The sequence below is a fragment of the Palaemon carinicauda genome, chromosome 33 (genome assembly GCF_036898095.1).
Source record: "Palaemon carinicauda isolate YSFRI2023 chromosome 33, ASM3689809v2, whole genome shotgun sequence".
Taxonomy (NCBI): domain Eukaryota; kingdom Metazoa; phylum Arthropoda; class Malacostraca; order Decapoda; family Palaemonidae; genus Palaemon; species Palaemon carinicauda.
Window position 1 is genome coordinate 30,846,321 of NC_090757.1, and position 12,256 is coordinate 30,858,576.

Below are 12,256 nucleotides of genomic sequence, written 5' to 3' on the forward strand. Positions count from 1 at the left end.
TCCTCATGACTGTCACTTATCACCTCATCACCCTTCGTGACTGTCACTCGTCAGCTTATTGCCTTTCGCCTGATTGCGATCGTTGCTCTCCTTCTCGTCATCACCACTTGCTGACTTCTCGTCGTTTTCCATCTCCTCAGCTTTCGCCTGCTGCTCCTCGTCATTCGCCAGGTCATGATCGTCACTCACCATCTTGTGATCGTCACTCACCAGCTCGCGATCATCACTCGCCAGCCCCAATCATCACTCGCCAGCTCGCTATCGTCATTTACTAATACCTGATCCTCTCCCACCTGCTAGTGATCATCACTCACCATCTCACGATCTCCATTTTTCTCCCAGGGCCTATTCACCAGTTTGTGATCACTGCAGAGATGAGGACTTTCCTTCTCATGTGATCTCTAAAGCTTGTATCTCCCTCTCCCTTTGCGATCTTTGCTTACATGATACCCTTAAGGAAGTCCACCCTTCTGCTAGGGTTCTTCAACTTGCTCGTCAGCCTTAACGCTTGCCTCGTCATCCCATCGAACCCTACAGGACCCTGACAAATAGCCCAGCTTCTAGATCTAGGCCTCCTGTTATTCCACTCTATCCAGAACCTGCCCGAGCTTCTTCCCCCCTTTTTTCTCTGGGGCTATGGCAGTCGCCACCTTTTAGTGGAGTTCCAGCGTGGTGGACGTCCAGTACCTTTTCCTACCACGAGACAGGAATCTTCAAATGCTCAGATAGCTTCCTCTTTTACTCGCTCTTCTAAGTTAGAGCAAGACCCCCTTGAAGTCCTACCTCCAAGCAAAGTGAGTAACAAACACGGGTGTGTGAGTGAGAAGGGTAACCACTACCCCCACCACCACCCCGCTAACTAGCGGGGGATGGTTAACCCTCGCTGAAATTTTAATGGCTCGTCTTTCAGCTTTGCTGAAAGTAATACCTTTATAAATAGCTCCAGGTTTGTATCATTTGGAAAAATAGAAATTACCTCCAAATTTTTTATTTTTGTAATGTTGATCTATCAAAGGTGCTTTTTGTGAAATATGAATGTGGTGGAATTTTTGCCTGTTTCTTTTTTCTTTTAAGTACAGTATGACCATTTTCAGTTGATTAAGTTGTTCTTTTTATCATTCATTTATAAATGAATTATATATGAAATTGATTTGTTATTTTAGGATTTAACAAGTTCTATGATGAAAGAACGCTTTTATCAAGGAATGGTGAAACTCATGGGAATACACAGGAGAAAGATGCTCAGGTAAACAATAATCTTTCATTATTTATTATCATTATTATTGTTATTATAATAGTCAATATTTTTCATGCATCCTTGTAGAACAAGGTGAAAGTCATGTATTTTTCTATTATGCTTTCACATTATAGAATATTGAGCCTGTCGGTTTGTAGAACTCAATAGGAGTTAGTGTCTTATTAATAAATGATCCTAAGCCTAAAGGATTGGATGGGTTAAGTTGGTCAATGAGCATTATGGTGCTTTTAAAAATAAGGTGTAGGTAGACTTGTCTGATCCTAGATTTCAGGAAAAATCATAGTTAAATGCAAAAGGAATTAGAGAAGCAGAATATGAATTGGATTTGGTTTTAGATGGGCTTAACTGAAATGCTGTCACTGTTACCTATTCAGCTTATGATTTGAGATAAAGAAACTTAAGGTTGTCATGTATTTTTTGGCAGAATGAAGGCCTCCGACTTGAGTACACCCAGTTAGAAGGACGTATACAGCAGCTGTGTGAGGTACTTGCTGATCGAGATAACACCATTCAGAGATTGGAAGAAGATCTCCTTAGAATGAGAATGGTAATTTGTTCCTTCTACTTTTGTAATTATTGTATAAAGGTTTTTTAACTTGGTATTTCTCCAGCGTAGTATAGCTATAGATATTTCTGTACCTTTGTTTTTCCAGCTTAGGACAAATTGCTGCATTAAGTCACAATATTAATAAACATTACCTCAGGATGATTTATGTAGTTATAAATCTCCAAAACCCACTTAAATTTTAACCATATTGGCAACCCTGCTCCCTCCTTTGCTCCGACACTATACAGTATACAAACCCATTTGCTCTTTATTAGAGATTATACTTTCGGCAAAGCTTGAAGACTAGCCATAAAACTTTTAGCAAGGTGTAACCTAAAGCTATCGGTCAGCTGACGAAATCGAAAGACATTTTAATCCCAGTCTACAATCAAACATAAATTTAAGCAAATTAAAGTTTATATTACATGTAGTATTTACCTGTCACTTTCTAAGGAAACAAAGATTTCTGTTAAATCTGTTCAATGTGTGTATACTATAGAGAGAGAGAGAGAGAGAGAGAGAGAGAGAGAGAGAGAGAGAGAGAGAGAGAGAGAGAGAGAGAGAGAGATGTTACGTTAGGTTAGGACTCGAGGACTCGATAGTAGAAAAGTTCCATAGGCAAATTCCTAGGACAGAATTCATGAGGCTTAGGAACTGGAAAATGGAGGGTCCATCACTGTTCAATGCAGAAGATGGCGAGAGGGGGTGCTGAGCACTGTAGGAAGTCGAATCAGGATTCGCTTCTTAAGAGGGCGATGACCTCTAGGTTCTACGTTCCGGCTGCTCCATCAAGAAAACCTCAAATGTTGAGGCCGCAGGAGTACAGTACAAGTTCAGTTGATCACTAAACATCTTACAAGAAGCTTTTTCCTGCCCGATAACAGTCGAAGGGAAGCAGGAGCATCAGGGGAGTCAAGGGAGGTAGAGGTAGCGGTCAAGGCCGTTCCCGTTAAGGAGGGCAATCCTCTAACTTGTCCACCAGTGGGGGAATGCCTGCAAGGCCGATGGCAGGGGTGGCAGTAGCATGGGGCCGAGACTTGGACTGTCTCTGTGATTCGTTCATTATAGAAATAATTAAAAAAGGTACAGTATATTGTAGATTTATTCTTTCTGCTTCACATTTTTTCAGTTATTGTAGGGGCTCCTGGACCAGAGCACCCCTGATAGCTGAGTGAATACCGTATAGTAATGCATACAAAATGCCTTTGGTCCTACACATAATATAAACCCTCAACCTTTATTGGGAATATGACTTCAGCAAAGCTGGAAACATCCTTTTAAACTTTAAATGAGGTAGTGATAGTTTTTAGTAGTAGTAGTAGCATAATCTTTATTTTAACTTTGGCCACCGAAGAATACAGACATACTTTTCAACATTCCCATCTGGTTGTTTTAATCTTTAATTTTTCTTTTAGTTTGAATATTTTTCTTTCTGTCGTGTTTGAGGGGTATTACTGTACTGTACACATGGAATTGCAGTGGTCCTCAATAACTATAATTGTGTTACAGTTTTTGTGCTGCCTGCTGCTATCCAGTAAACTTCTTGTCGGGTGATATGTCTGTTGCTCACCGATTCCTTGTGTGTGTGTTTCCTTGTTTCCTGTAGGCAGACCGCTGCCAAGTGTAAGGGGAGGGGCACTGCCCTTCTTTGCTGCAGTGTCTAAGAATTCCAGAAGTGCTAAGAGCATATCACCTGGCTGTGGCGTGTTTCCACTCCTCATATTTCTATCTAAAGACAAAAGGGGCAATTCTGTGACATGTTGGTGGGCTGGGCTTCCTGCTCATCTCACCTATTGTTAACCAACTACTTTGTTAATGATTTAATGACTATTCTAGCAGTGCTGAAGACATATTCCTATTTTAAAGTACTCAAATCTAGTTTATAGCTAGGAAAAATACAAATTACTTTTGAAATATGTTATTTGAAGGTACTACAATAGTGGACCTTTTTTAATAGATTTAGATATTTGTTTTTAATTACAGAAAGTGAATGTTCATTTCTATTTCTACCATAATGTAGTAGTGAGAAATGATGTTATTCAAACGAAACTTAACAGCTTTGCATTTAAAATTTTCAGGAATGTCAGCGCCTTATGATAGACAACAGAAGTATGAAGAGCAACTTAGGGCCAAGTTCCCTTCAGCCAAATACAACTTATTCAGCAAATGAGTTGCAGAAACTGAAGCAACAAGTTGAACTTCTTACTGCTCAACTTGACAAGGTTTGTTGCAATGTTTTGAGACTTGGGTTTTCCTTTTATGTAAATGTTTTTAGGTATTGAAAAATTGAAATACATAATGAAAACATTTTTTTTTCCATAACAATAGGAGATTTAAGGGGGTTGCAACTGGTCATGTGCCTCCCCCTATTGATATAGATAATAGAACATTGTTTTCTTTTTATAAATCACTTTTAGAAGAAAAAAATGCTTTGTTAGTGATTATTTCAATAACAACAACTACTATTAGTAATACTGTAGTAATAATAATGATGATAATAATAATCATAATTATAATGGTAAGAGAAATAATAATAAAGTGCTATGTTGTATCATCTCAGCACAACTCACAAAACCTATCTTTTTCATTCCGGTTTCTAAAATCTTCTTTCAAATCTATCATATTCAACCTTGTCTTCATTACTATAACATTATATATATAAATATATATATATATATATATATATATATATATATATATATATATATATATATATATATATATATATATATATATATATATAGATATAGATATATATATAAAACAAATGTAGTATGGGTGGCCCCGACTAGTATAACTTTGCTGATCATGGCGATACACAAACTTTCCGCATGTTAAGGTATCCCCACTCAGAAAGTAAATATGTATGTATGTTTGTATATATATATATATATATATATATATATATATATATATATATATATATATATATATATATATATATATATATATATATATATATATATTATGATAATCCTAAGTGATCTCCCATGATAAATTTCTAGACTTGCTTCTATTTTGTATTAAGTGCAGTAAAAAAAAAAATATCTTATGGATTGAGCAACTCGTTTACTTTCCCAAGGGTATTATGCTTTTTATGCAGATTTCCAGGTTCTCTGTTAATGGGGTAATATGAAAATAAATGGAATTTGATTTAACTGTGGGTCAACATTCATTGAGGTGACCCCTCTTCATTATTAACTTGTCTGTAACATTGAAAATGTTAAGATTATCTACTTGAAAAGAATACTGTACTACTGTACAGTAAAAGGTCCTAATGATTGTTCCCCTAAATATCAAGAAAATTATTTAACTTTTTTATATAACATTTCACTAAAACACAGACATACAGTAAGTATTAGCTAGTATTGATTTTTACTACAGTATTATTATTATTATTATTATTATTATTATTATTATTATTATTATTAGTAGTAGTAGTAGTAGTATAAATATCATTATTAAATCATAGAGATGGCCCTATACTTTGTAATATCATAACCTTGAACTATACTTAAGTTTCAATAAGTATAAGGAGGAGAACTATTCAAAATAGATTAACATTTGTGTTCAAATTGCGGTTGTGTTGGTGGCAGTTTTTAAACTTTAATGATACTCTCTAGTACAGTTTTTTCCACTTTTGAATATTCTTAATGTCAGGTTTATCCATTGTCTTATCTGATATAATTTTTCATTTATTTTTTACTCTAGCTTCCATACTTTGCCGTAACATAAAGTAAGTAAATGCCTAACTCTGACTAGTTAGGCTAATAAAATTTCTTCATATATATAAATCTTGGTTCACACGCAAATGCAAACCATCGTCCGTTGATAGGAGTATGATTTCATTAAGTTGAAATTGCCATTAAAATTCAACAATGTAATTTTGACTACCAGCAGGTGGTAGGAAAGCCCCACTGGTTTTTTACTTCAGCAGCAAGCCAGCAAGCACTATATACTTACTCTTGCCGCCTCTCAAATTTTGTGTTTACATTTTTTGCTCTCTCTTTTTCGAATTAATGGATAAGTGAGCATATAAGCAATTATGTCTAGGTAAGCCTGGATAAATTGAATGAAAAGTATAAGGATATGTATTTCTTTCTGTGTAAATCCGCTTGAAATGGGCAGGTTTATGGGTAAACTTCCAATGAATCCTAATCACCCTTTACCCTTTACGGGGCCTGACTATTCGCAGTCATCCTGTGTTACATATGACTGACTATGCAATGACAACAACCTGGACCTAAGAAATTTATCCTTTCATGGCATTGCTGATGTTTCGTCTGCAGGAGAAGGTGTTTACAGCTGCTAGGACCTCTAACACCTGTGGAGGGATGAAGGGGGTGACACCTGCTGGTTTGATCTCTCCTCTTGTTACAGAGGCCCTTCTCTCCTCTTCCTCCATAAGAGCATCTTTGTTGGTTTCCAAGATCTCAACCCTGAAGAAAGTTTGTAAGAGGAATCGTGTGTGCTCCTCCTCTTCAAGTTCTTCTTTCTCTTCCCTTGCCTTGTCTTCGTGAGGTTCTTGAGACGCTGCTACTGCTAAGAAGAAATACAGTATTCAAAGAAGTCCAGGAGGAACAATAGAAAAGAGTCGTGTAAGACTACTGCATGACAAAGTGAGACCGATGGTGCGGTTCCGAAGACCGACCCAGACAAGGAAAGTATCAAAGTACACGTAAAGGATTTTACGTTACTGCTTTACTGGTACGCGATTTTGTACTGGACCGAGCATGCACATTGTCAGTTGGGATACAGGGCTGTGCCCTTCTACCTTTTCCCTAGATGCTCAAACTGTCTCTACTGATACATGAGAGAGAGATGGCAGGGTCAGGCAGGTATAACTTGTACATGGGGAAGACCCATACAGCATCAATAAACCAAGGACTATAGCGCACCTCGTAACATCACTCCCAGTGAGGAAGAAGAAGCAGGCACTCCACAATGATGCCATTTTCCATTACCACTAACCGCATTGTTTACAAGGCAAGATTTTTGTTTTTTAGGTCATCAAATGTAATTTTTCGGTCAACTTCCGTGATATAGTGTGCCATGACGGTGAATATGGAAGGATCATGTTGGCATCAATTTCTTAAGTGAAAGTTGTTATATGCATGCAATATGAGTGTAAATAAGAAAGACCCAATCTCAATTGACGCAATGAGGTGGTTTTGAAAAAAAATGTGGCTAGGAAGAACCCATACGGATACAAGTCGTACTTGTGAAAGAGCCATGAAAAGTACAAGAAGTTTTACTTATTACATATGATGTGTTATTGATAAGAAGTGCCTATAATTGATATTAAGAGTAATATTCAGCTCTTCCCTTGGTGGGGGCGGCCTGTACAAAAGTTTCTTTCCCAGAAAAAACTTTTATATCACTTTGAGTTTCCCAAGATCATACCATACAAAGGCCATGCCTTAAACTTTGTTTTCATGATTGTGTGTGCTCAATAAGTCTAAATACTTATTTTCAAGAAATATCGTTCCTCTAGTAGTGCGGATTGCCCCCCTCCCCCCCACCCCCCTGTACTGAAGACCAAGCCAGGCAGGGAAGGTATCTCAGTATCAGTATGCAGTACAGGGGCTTACACTCCTGTTATTGTGACCTCAGGCCCCCAGAGTGGGCTGTAATCTTGTTCTCAAGGCTCTTACAGATACCCCTTTTGAGCCCTTGAGAAAATCTTCAGACAGAGATCTGACTCTCAAGACTGTCTTTTTGCTAGCCTTAGCATTGGCAAAGAGAGTAGTAGAGTTACGCAGTCACTCTTATGTAATAATCCACACAGGGTTGGAAAGAGGTCTCCTTTTAAGTCTTGTGTCCAAATTTGGGACCAAAACCATAACCCGTTAAGACATAACCTCAGGTTTGAGATCTTCTCCATCCTCTCTGTGCAAGAAGCATCTGATAGTAATCAAGAGGAGATGCTTTTGTTTCCTGTTAGGACTCTGCATTGCTATCTAAAGAGGACTTAACACCGCAGGCCTGAGAGTCAGCATCTCTTCCTTAATACAGCAATAGCAGAGCTAAGAATAAGGTGTCAAAGAACACAGTCTCTTTCTGGCTTCGTGAGATGATTCGTAGAGTGTGTACTTCAAATGCTGAGAAGGTCGAGGCACAAGCTTGGACTAGAGCTCATGAAGTCAGGGGTATAGGTCCCACCTTAGCATTCAAGAGGAATCTCAAGTTGGCCAGTTATTGAAGGCATGATTTTGGAAATGTCAAACAACCTTCACAGTATTTTACTTGAAGAGTATACCTAAAAATTCCTTGACACTTTAGTTCTTGGTCTTTTGGTAGCAACTCTGATAATTGTATAGTCAATCCAGCTCCCACAGGGGATAAAAGGCATCTTCTCAATGGTAACATGTTAATGGAAATCTTGAATGAAAGGTAGAATGACTGGCTCTTCTGCTTTTTGTTTTTTTCTCCCCCCTTAGGGATGAAGTAGTTACCTGTTGGATCCAACATTGATGCTGATAAGCTATACTTCTGAGCACCATTCTTATAAGAATAAGTCTTAAGGAAGTTTTCCCACATTCTCCCTTAACAAGTAGGAGGATGGTAGAATGGGTTCCAAACCTATTGGTCATCATACACCATCAGGCCAATGCATATCAGGTGATTACTTGTCTCAAGTGTTTTGTTATGAGCACAGATTAGCTAAAAGGGGTTTTGTTCTTATACTAATACAAATTGTTGTCCTTCAAGAGAGTAACACTTCATTGACACTGGAACATCTGTGAAAATTTAACATGGTGTTTATAACTATCAGCAGGTGTCAGTCAGCAAGACACTTTTGACGTCAACCCTAAGCAGTACATACTTACTGTACTCTTTCTGCCTTAAATTTTGACTGTTTTAAACTTTTCTCTCTTTCTGAAAAAATTGGATAAGTTTGGACACATGCAGTTTTATTTAGGCATACCTGGATAAATTGAATGGTAAGTATAAATGTGTGCCATCTCAATATGAAAACCTATCATTACTCTAGTAATAATTGTCCCTTTGGGCGGTAATGTGACCGTTCACAGTCATCCTATTGTTACGTATGACTGTATGGCTATGACTACTGTACGACCTGAACGGATTGAGTCTCCATCTTTGAGGTCTTACGCCTGTCCGACGAGGACCTATGGTCCATGGCTGTAGCCGACTTGCGGCTGTCAGAAGCCCTTCTAGGAGGACTGTCTCCGGTAAGCCGACCCGCAGTGCTCGTGACCATAGTAAAGTCCTTAAGCTTACTGCGGGGGACGAGGACCCATTGTTCATTCGGAGAAGAACTTCTTCTGACCTTCCGTTGCGGGGAACGAGATCTCCTCCTGCTATGCCGCGACCTAGATGGAGACCTAGAGTAGGACCGTCTTCTCCTAGATCTATCTCTCCTCCTCCGGTGTTTCCTCCGAACTTCTTTCTCCGAAGAAAATGAGGAACCTGCTGCCAAAGACTCCGACATCTCTCCATAACGGGACCGAGGGGCAGGTAGAGCTTTGCTCAACACCTGTTGGGTCCCGGACGTCGACGATGCAGAAAAACCTCAGGGACTGCCGACGGAGGCGCTGGAGGAGTAGTAGGACGCTCTATAATCTGGAAACAGGACCCCAGACCGTCCTCCACTCTCATAGGGGACCTACATGGTGTCCTCGGTAGGCTCCATCCGAGGGGATCTTCTAGTGGGGAATCTTCTTTCTCTGGGGTGCCTGAAACATCTACCCAAGAATCTGGAGAAGAAAAAGGTACATTTTTATTCCTAAGAAAGTAGTTCTTGGTAAGTATGTTAGGAAAAATACAAATTACTAATAATTTGTGATATTTACAAAGAAAAATAACCTCATCTAACGTGGTGCAGTTAGAAAGGTTAAATGAACATTGACAATTTTAAAGTTGCTAACAAAACTTGTAAGGAACTTGCAGTACTAAGATGGATTAAATATTACAATTTTGTGACAGGTTTCTTAATATTGTATCATTTTCTTAAGATACAGAGATTCATTCATGAATGGGGCCCAGCAAGTAGCAGTTGCATATGAGTGTCCATTTATTATATTAGATAGAAATCATTTATTAATTTTTTATTGATAAATGCCCATATTACTTCCAAATGTTCATTATTAGATTTATTAGTGCAAGATTAAAAGTGGCATTGTAATAGTGAGTCTCCAAAATATAATTGCTTAATTAAGCTGATATAAAATCTTATTGAAAGAGGAGTATTTGAATTTCTCCATTATTTTTTAGAAATCTGTTAGCATAAACTTTAGTTCAAATTTGGTGTACTGTACCTGGTCTTTTATATTTCTGATTTGAATTTGAATTTCCACTTGCATTGGAATCAAGCTTGTTTGTGCTCACTTTTTATATGTCTTTTATTGGGTTACTAAGGGTTCTAACTATATAACATTTCCAGGCTGAAAGAAGCAGGCGTACATATGAAACCGCAACTCGGCAGCTGGTTGATTTTTTGCACACAGTAAATTCAACTTTAAGTAATTCATGTACAAATTTAAGCTCTCCTACAAATTCTGGATCTTTCCAAAATTCAGCAATGAATTTACAGTCTGAAACCAGTTGCTTTGAGAGTTCAAGAACTCCAGAGACTATACACAGAACAGAGAGTGTGTATGCTTTACCCACACACACAGGAAATCGTCCTAGGTAAGTCATGGGTATCCTTTTTGATGGTTGGAAATAATTTACATATTTGTGAATATAGGCGTACGTGTATATTGGGAAAAAATAATATAAGGCCAAGTTTGAAGCTTGAAACTTATTTCAAATGCAATCCATTTTTCTCATTTTTATTGGTCATTTATCAAATACAGCACAACTTTTTTTCCTAGACACGTTTGGAAACAGTCATGTTTCTCAATAACTATAATGATAATGGTATTGCGCTTCCTAATTTAAAACAGCAATAGCTTTCCTTTCTATGAATTATGACCTTGATGGCAATATGAATTATTCCTCATTTTAATCACCTTAATTCATTATTTGATATAGTATAATACTTTGTGTGCTTCAACACAAATTAAACCTCCTATCATACAATTGCCATCTTTTGCTGGTTTTGGGATGAATAGACCATTTGTTCTTATGCATATACAAACCTTTCATCTTTTTAAATAGGTAACGTCTTCAGCGGAGCTGAAATAGCCATTGAAATTGTTAATGAGGTAATTAACAACATGAGGTCAGCTTGGGCGAGTACCCATGCCTAGTCTCCTGTCAAAGGCTTCACTTTTGTTATCGGCCGCAACGATCACATTCATACTGTTGGGTCCTATCCAAGGCTGTTTAATTTTTTTTTTTTACTCTACTTTCAAGGGATCATATTGTATTGGCTTTGTATTAATAGGGAAATGAAGCAGGGGGCTATTGAAGGGTGGTTGTCACATTGATTTATGGCTAAACTGGTGAGAGATCCACTAACTCTACACTTTAGGTACATAATTGTTCTCAATTATCCCCATTTACCAAGTTTAGATTGTGCCCTACCATTTAGGCTATTTTGAACTACACCCCTCATTAAGTTTGCCTTCCTTGAAGCTACTGAGTATACTCCCCTGGCTTGGTCCCTGGGAGTATGCTTTAGGTGCAGGAAGAAGTCAGGTTACATCTGAGAGTTTTTTCAGGGTTGGCGAAGTGTGAGATGATTCCCGCTCTCCAAATGCTGATCACTGACGACTAACCATCTAAGGAGTGTTGATCATTCCAGACCTCAGGATGACCCTGGTTAATCCCAGATTGTCACATGCCGAGTGGTATCCCGATCTGTTACTACTTTTTATCGGGTTCCCAAGGGAACTACCTTTAAATACCATCCTTCTTTGTCAGGCACACCATCAGAGGTACCAATATTCCATAAAGTTGCTTGTACTTCACAGTTGGAGTGTATTCAACATCTCATCCAAGTGAAAGGCTTTTTGCTGGTCTGTACAGGAGATATCATGATATCTGTGACAATCTTTTGCAGCTGTCTACCAGGAAAAGGGCAATTGGTTTCATGGAAGGGGTACTTCTCCAGTCAAAGCTTCTTTTGAGCACATCACAGACCTCCTCGTCTTCATCACCAAGAGAAGCACTTCTCAGTCATGGATGTAAAAGGCTCTCTCTTATCCTTGATTGCAGTCTTTTGACTAAAGAGCATAGACCTTTCCTCTTCATTAGAGCTGTCTATGTTCATAAGGAACTTTGAAGAGTCTTGCTCACCCTGAGACCTTAGGCCTCTAGAGTGAGATGTGACCCCTGTTCTCAAAGCTCTTACACCTACCCAGTTTGAGCTTTTGAGAAGGTTGCCAGATAGATCGGAATTTTCTTTAGCATTAGTATAGGGAAAAAGAGTAGGTGAATTGCATGGCCTCTCTACATGCTGAGAGTTGGAAGGAGACCTCATAAGTTTGTGCTAGTTTCTGGCCCAAAGCCAGAACCTGTCGAGATAACCCCAGATTCGA

The 12,256-nt window shown here is 38.3% G+C and overlaps 1 protein-coding gene across 2 annotated transcripts in view; it reads left to right on the forward strand.

Annotated features, from left to right (window-relative positions):
• LOC137625916 (uncharacterized) overlaps positions 1-12,256 on the forward strand; it is a 31,386-nt gene that overhangs the window by 4,801 nt on the left and 14,329 nt on the right. For both annotated transcript variants that reach the window (XM_068356903.1, XM_068356904.1), the window contains exons 3-6: positions 1,164-1,246; positions 1,683-1,805; positions 3,884-4,027; positions 10,213-10,460. In XM_068356903.1, the coding sequence (XP_068213004.1) occupies positions 1,164-1,246; positions 1,683-1,805; positions 3,884-4,027; positions 10,213-10,460 (598 nt within the window). The remainder of the gene's footprint in view (positions 1-1,163; positions 1,247-1,682; positions 1,806-3,883; positions 4,028-10,212; positions 10,461-12,256) is intronic.